The sequence below is a fragment of the Erythranthe guttata genome, chromosome 7 (assembly GCF_056151865.1).
Source record: "Erythranthe guttata isolate IM_541 chromosome 7, IM_541, whole genome shotgun sequence".
Lineage (NCBI taxonomy): Eukaryota > Viridiplantae > Streptophyta > Magnoliopsida > Lamiales > Phrymaceae > Erythranthe > Erythranthe guttata.
The window spans coordinates 12,122,307-12,128,590 of record NC_142539.1 but is presented as its reverse complement, the minus strand read 5'-3'; the positions used below and the strand labels follow the sequence as shown (position 1 = coordinate 12,128,590).

The window sequence follows — 6,284 nt, the reverse complement described above, 5'->3', positions numbered from 1 at the left end:
TCTTCTTCCTCGCGGTTTTCCTTATCATTCGCACGGCCGCCGCGTCCCTCACCAACACCACCACTATGTCTACCAACAGAGGGCTCTGGGCACAAATCCGCCACCGCCGCCGCCGCCGCAGTGGGGTGGTGGTGGATCTGGTTTTCCGGTGGCCGGCGAATATATCAGAACGACGGCGGCCCAACAGCTTCTTCCTCCACAAAACTACTACAGCTACTACGTTCATCAAGATTTCTCGATTAATCCTCCTCCTCCACAACAACAATTTGATTCTGTTCGTGAAGATGAAACCCTAATTCTGAATGGGACCACTGTTCATCCACGTCAGCAACGACAACAACATGCAGTTCGTAATAATAACAACAACGGTGGTGGTGGTGGTTTTGGTTTGTCGGAATCTCAGATCAAGAAGTGTGTGAAGATAATAAAGATTAATAATTCTTGTCCTAATTATTATATCGATAATCGTGGCGGCGCCACCGTGACCGTGGGCGAAGAAGAAGGAAGTGAAGTTTGTGCGATATGTTTGGATGATTTGTACTGCCCCGATCAAAGTAATAATAATCATAATATTTTTGGAGTTCTTGACTGCAAGCACGTATATCACTCGGAGTTCTTGACTGCAAGCACGTATATCACTCGGATTGCATCCGACCGTGGCTGCGCGTCAAGAACTTCTGTCCGATGTGTAAATCGGTAGCGCATTCGTTGTCGTGAAGATATGTTATAGTTTTATGTCGTGATTAATTATAGATATTGTCAATTTCTGTACATATTTCGATCCAATTCTATTTTTTTTTTCTTTTTTTATGTAAATGATCAAATTTATAAATTTTCATTCAACATCATAAGTTTTTTTTTAATCATATATACATCATAAGATAAATAAACTATTGGCTAATTTTTTTTTAAGAAAAGAAGATGAGAATTTAAAATAAACGAAAGTTACAAGAGTCAATGATAGGGTAAACCCCATCTACAAAACAAGATAAAGGAATAACATTTGGGCCAACATGCCCTTCAAAAGAACAAAACGAAGCCCATTTTCCAAGATTGTGGGTCACCTCATTTGCTGATCTAGGAATAAAGTTGAATTTTCATTTGGGCCAGAGGGCCCAAAATCTTTTAATTTCATCAATAGGAACTTGAGCAGTCCATTGGGTTGAAGGATCATCCTCGAGAATTGCTTGAATAGCATTGATGCAGTCGGACTCAAAAATGGCATTAGTGATCTTTGCAAAGTTGATAAGTTTGCAAGCGTCTAAAATTGCTAACACTTCTGCAGCGAGGGAGTCAATGCAAGCATGGGCCCTAGAAGAGGCAGAGATGATAGAGCCGTTTTCATTTCTGATAATACAGCTTGCCATGGAGATGCCATTTAGGAAGGATGCATTTGAGTTGATCTTGATCCAGCCAAGGGAAGGCTTGCACCAGATTTGAGCCGGTCTAATTCCCGCTTTGTGGGCTTTGAGAGATTGGCTTTTCCAATGCTATTTTGCACTTCTAGAAACCTTTTTGAGAAGTTCCTAAAGAGAGAGAGAAGGATTTCCATGAGCCACTTTATTTCTATTAAACCAAAGAAGATCATACAAAACAACAGTAAAAATAACAAATTCTTCCCTAGCAGCAGGAGAAGGAAAGAATTTGTTCTTTTTATCAAGAATAAATTCAAGCCACACAGAGATTGGTTCATTTCTAAAAGGATCAATACAAATGTTCCATTTAGAAATGAACCAAAGTTGTTGAACAAAAGGGCAGGATAAGAACAAGTGATTTATATCGAGTTAAATGCAAAAACCACCCCTGTGTTAATCCTAAAGACCAGAAAACCCCCTATGATAAAAAAAGTGACAAATACCCCCCCTATAATGTGTTCAAGCAAGCACACTCAACCCTTTTTGTTTTCCCCCGTTGACCACTCACGAAAAGACGAAAAAGCCCTCCAGTAAAATATTTTAAGACTGAAACAATTTTTTTGAAATTTTCAATTCAGTCCATTGTATTTTCAATTAAGCCCTCTCTCCAATTAAAAAACACACAGTAACACACAAATACACACACTTCTCTCTGTGCAAGTATACAAACCTCACCCCACCACTGCCGTCTCCGCCGCCACCTTCTTATCATCATACAAATCTCAAACCCACTCGAGATTCAATCCATATCCGTCAAAAGCTCCGCCCAATTCAAAATAAAACGGGATTTTTCGCAACCTCTAAGGTGGAGGACATTGATCCGACGAGTTTGCTCCCGAAGAAAACCGCCGGCACAAGGCCACTGTAGCCCATCCTCGATTTCTTTACCCTCTGAATCGTGTTCAATTTCGATTTTCTCACCTAATTAGGGGCTGAAATTCTGAGTTGTTGGGGGAGGAACTGAAGACGGTGGGGAAGAGTTGAAGAAGGGAGTACGGACTTACGGTCGAATTGAAGGTGGCGGCAGATTAGTGAAATAATAAATCTGAAAGTGGCGCCGATGGGCCATTTGCGAGTGAAGACGACGATTTTGAGAGGGCCAACGGTGGGATTTGCTCTTCGTCGAAGAACTCGTCGAAGTGGAGGTCGCCGGACGACAACTTGGAGAAGAGATTTAAGCGGGGGAGAAGGATGATAAAGGGAATTGCTGCAAGCAGATGGCGGCGAAGGAGGCTTGGGCAACTCTGGAGGTAGAACTTGATTTTTTAATGGCGGCGGCGGAGGAGGCTTGGGCAGGGAAGAAGAACATGATTTTTTAATTAATTAATTTATATAATATATATCTTTTCACAATTTATTTGTTTAAATTGAAAACTAAAAATACAAAAGGTTTCATAGGGGCGGTTTTGTCTTTTCATACAAAATATTGTACAAAAATCAAACAAGAGTCGCACGAATAGCGCGTGGACGACACAGCCGATCGGGAGGGGGGAAAACGACTTTGACTATTGAATACAGGGGGGTTTGGGTCACTTTTTTTATCACATGGGGTTTTCTAGTCTTTAGGATTAACACAGGGGGAGTTTTTGCATTTAACTCGATTTATATCTTCAAGAGGGGAGCAACAAAAATAGCAGCTAGAATCAGTTGAGGGAAAAAGACAATTCAATCTAGCTTTAGTAGGGATAAGATTGTGGTTAATTTTCCAAAAGAGAAGCTTATGTCTATTGTGAATTTTAGAGGACTAGAAAGAGTTCCAGGGAAAGAGCAGGGCTGAAGAGGAATTAGAGGAGAAACGAGAGGCTTGGTCAATGAGATAAGCACTCTTTGTAGAGAATTTCCACGACTTGGATGGAGACCAAAAGAGTGCATTAGGCAGGGCCACATGAGAGATCTGGATTCTCAAGATTTCCTTAACAATATTAACAGGGAAATAAGTATTAAGGAGGTTGATATTCCAAGAGCAGCTCTCTTCAACAATGAGGTTTTTAACAAGGGTAGTAAGATAAGAGAAGAGGTTAGGAGAATCAGAAGGGGGTGAAGCCAGCAAGGGTAGGAATCCAAGGATCTTTCCAAGTAAGCACAGTAGAGTTAGAGACAATAGAAAAACAAGCACCCTTCAAAATAAGATCTCTAGTCTTATGAATGTCAATCCACAGCCAAGAAGACCCTTTAATAGAGAGATTAGAGTGTACAAAGTACTTCCATATCATATATTTTGCAGCCAACAAGTTGACCTAAAGAATGTTTTTACCAATAGCCATTGACCATACCACTTTGGAAAAGAGGGCTCTATTCGTATCGGCCATTCTTCTGAATCCAAGCCCTCCCAAGGCTTTAGGTTTGCAGATTGAATCCCAACTTTTAACATGAGGGAGTTTCCATTTTCATTTTGTCCCCACAAAAAATTCCTGAAGAGCACGCCAAGAGAAGAACAAATGCTCACGGGGATAATGGTAGATGGCATTATATAGGAGGGCAGAGCATGAGCAACAGATTTGAGTAGGACGGATCTGCCTGATTGAGATAGAGTTTTTGCTCTCCAGCCACTGAGGCGGGAATTGACCTTGATCATTAAATCATTGAGAGCAAGCTTCCTAGATTTCTGGTTGCAGAAGGGCATTCCCAAGTGCTTAGATTTATGGTTGCACTCTTTGAATTAAAATATTCAGGATTTAAATCTTCATTTGCGGATTTGTATTGTTACTAAAATGGACTTGAGATTTATCAGCATTTGCATGTTGGCTTAACTAGTCAGAGAACAGGTCCAGAATATGTTTGTTTACCTTTGCATCTTCAACATTTTCCCTGCAGAAAATAACTAAATCGTCAGCAAAAAGAAAGTGAGAGATAGTGGGAGCAGTTCTTGCAATTTTAACACCTTTGAAGTGATTATTAAGCTCAGAAAAAGAGAGTAATCTAGAGAGAAGCTCAATATAAGAAACAAAAAGAAAAAGGGACAGAGGGTCTCCCTGTCTGATTCCTCTAGAGGGAATATCATTGCCAAAGGGAGCTCCATTGATAAGAAGGAGAAAGAGGATGAAGAGATGCATTCTTTGATCTAATCTGTGAACACACTAGAGAAACCAAGATTAGTGAGAATACAAAGGAGAAGACTCCATTCAAATCTATTGAAAGCTTTTGCTAAGTCCACTCTAATAGCCATAAAAGCTTTTAAACATTTTTTTCCTGTGAAGATAATGCATGATCTCCTGAGAAATAATGGTATTCTCCTGGATATTTCTATCTTTAACAAAAGCAGTTTGAATTGGGGAGATGAATTTGGGGAGATGAAACTTTAAGCTATTAGCCAAAATCTTAGAGATTGTTTTATAGGAAACATTGCAGAGGCTAATAGGTCTGAAGTGATCAACTTTAGAAGCATTTTTGCTCTTTGGGATAAGAGCAATAAAAGTGGAGTTGAGAGCTTTAAGAAGATGGCAAGTTTTGAAAAAGTGTTGGACGACTTCAATAAGAGCTTTCTTTGTAGTGTTCCAAAAATTTTTGTACAAAAGAAGGGGAAGACCATCCGGACCAGGGCTTTTATGGGAAGCAAAGAAGAGGATAACCTTTTTAATATCCTTGGGGGAAGGAATAGCATTTAAATCACCAAAATCCTCTTCAGTTTGGAATAGATTAAAAAAGTTTTCAGGAAAAGGAAAGCAAGAGGGAGGATAATCAGACTTGAAAAGGTTTAGTTAAAAGTTTACAAAACAGTTACCAATAGAAGATCTATCCACATGAGTGATATTATCCAATCCATTGATAGAAGATATTTTATTTGATCTGGCATTAATAATAGCTGTTAAATGGAAGTACGTGGAATTTGCATCTCCATCAGTAAGCCATTTATCCCTGGATTTTTGCCACCAAAATGTCTCCAATCTACTGAGCCATAAGTTAAGATCAGTTTGGAGAGCTTCATCAATAGCCGCATTAGTACAAGATATATCCTTTTTCTGAATCAGATCAATTTGAAGTTGAATATACTTGATTTTAGAGTGACAGTTCCCAAAGTGTGTATGGCTCCAAGCTTTCAGTGCTTTCTTTACATTCTTGATCTTTGTGTGGAGAACAAAAGGAGGGGAGCCTTGGACACGAGGATTCCATCCCAGGTGAACAGTATCAGGACAAGTAGGATTAGAGAGCCACATGGCCTCAAATCTTACAGGTTTATGAGGGGTGGAATGGGAAGAGGAAGTGAAAAGGCTGGGCGAGTGATCGGAAGAAATAACAGAAAGGTGTTGGATGGAAGAGTAGGGGAAGAGGGTGAGCTATTGAGAGTTTCCAACACCTCTGTATAACCTTTGTTTTATGTTTGCAAAGCCTGCTCTTTTGTTGTTCCAGGTAAGGGGATTTCCAGAGAAACCAAGATCAATCAGATGAAGGTTATTAAGCTCAGCTAAGAGACTGTGGTTGGAGGAAGAGGCAAAGGATTTACCTCCCTTTTTTTCTGATTGGTAGAAGATGGAGTTGAAGTCTCCCAACAAAAGCCAAGGGCCATCAAAGGGGAGGCAAGAGAGGAAATTGAATTCCAAAAGAAAGATTTTCCAGTGGGATGGCAGGGGCAGTAAATATCGGTGAATTGCCAAGAGAAAGAAGATGAAGGGTCAATTATGTGGGCATTTACGAGAGTGTTGTTGTGATTGGTGACCGATAAGGAAATAAAATTAGACCAAGCAAGAAGAAGACCACCAGCTATGCCAGTGGGAGGGACAGAAAACAGACGAGGGAGGGAGCAAGAAACAAGAGTTTTAGAAACGAGAGTTTTAGAAACGAGAGAAAGAGAAGAGGTTTTTACTTCACTAATAAACAAGATGTCAGGTTTGGTAGTATTCAAGAGCAACCTGAGAGCTCTCACTGCCTTAG

At 40.1% G+C, this 6,284-nt stretch overlaps 1 protein-coding gene across 1 annotated transcript; it reads right to left on the bottom strand.

The window, feature by feature from the left end:
* Positions 1–3,159: 3,159 nt before the first annotated feature.
* On the bottom strand, positions 3,160–5,569 carry LOC148769709 (uncharacterized). Its single transcript, XM_088820302.1, has 5 exons — positions 5,137–5,569; positions 4,596–5,034; positions 4,202–4,481; positions 3,670–4,047; positions 3,160–3,483 (listed from the first exon to the last, which is right to left on the bottom strand). The coding sequence occupies exons 1-5, from the start codon at positions 5,567–5,569 to the stop codon at positions 3,160–3,162; spliced, it is 1,854 nt and encodes a 617-aa protein (XP_088676428.1).
* Between the last annotated feature and the right edge of the window lie 715 nt (positions 5,570–6,284).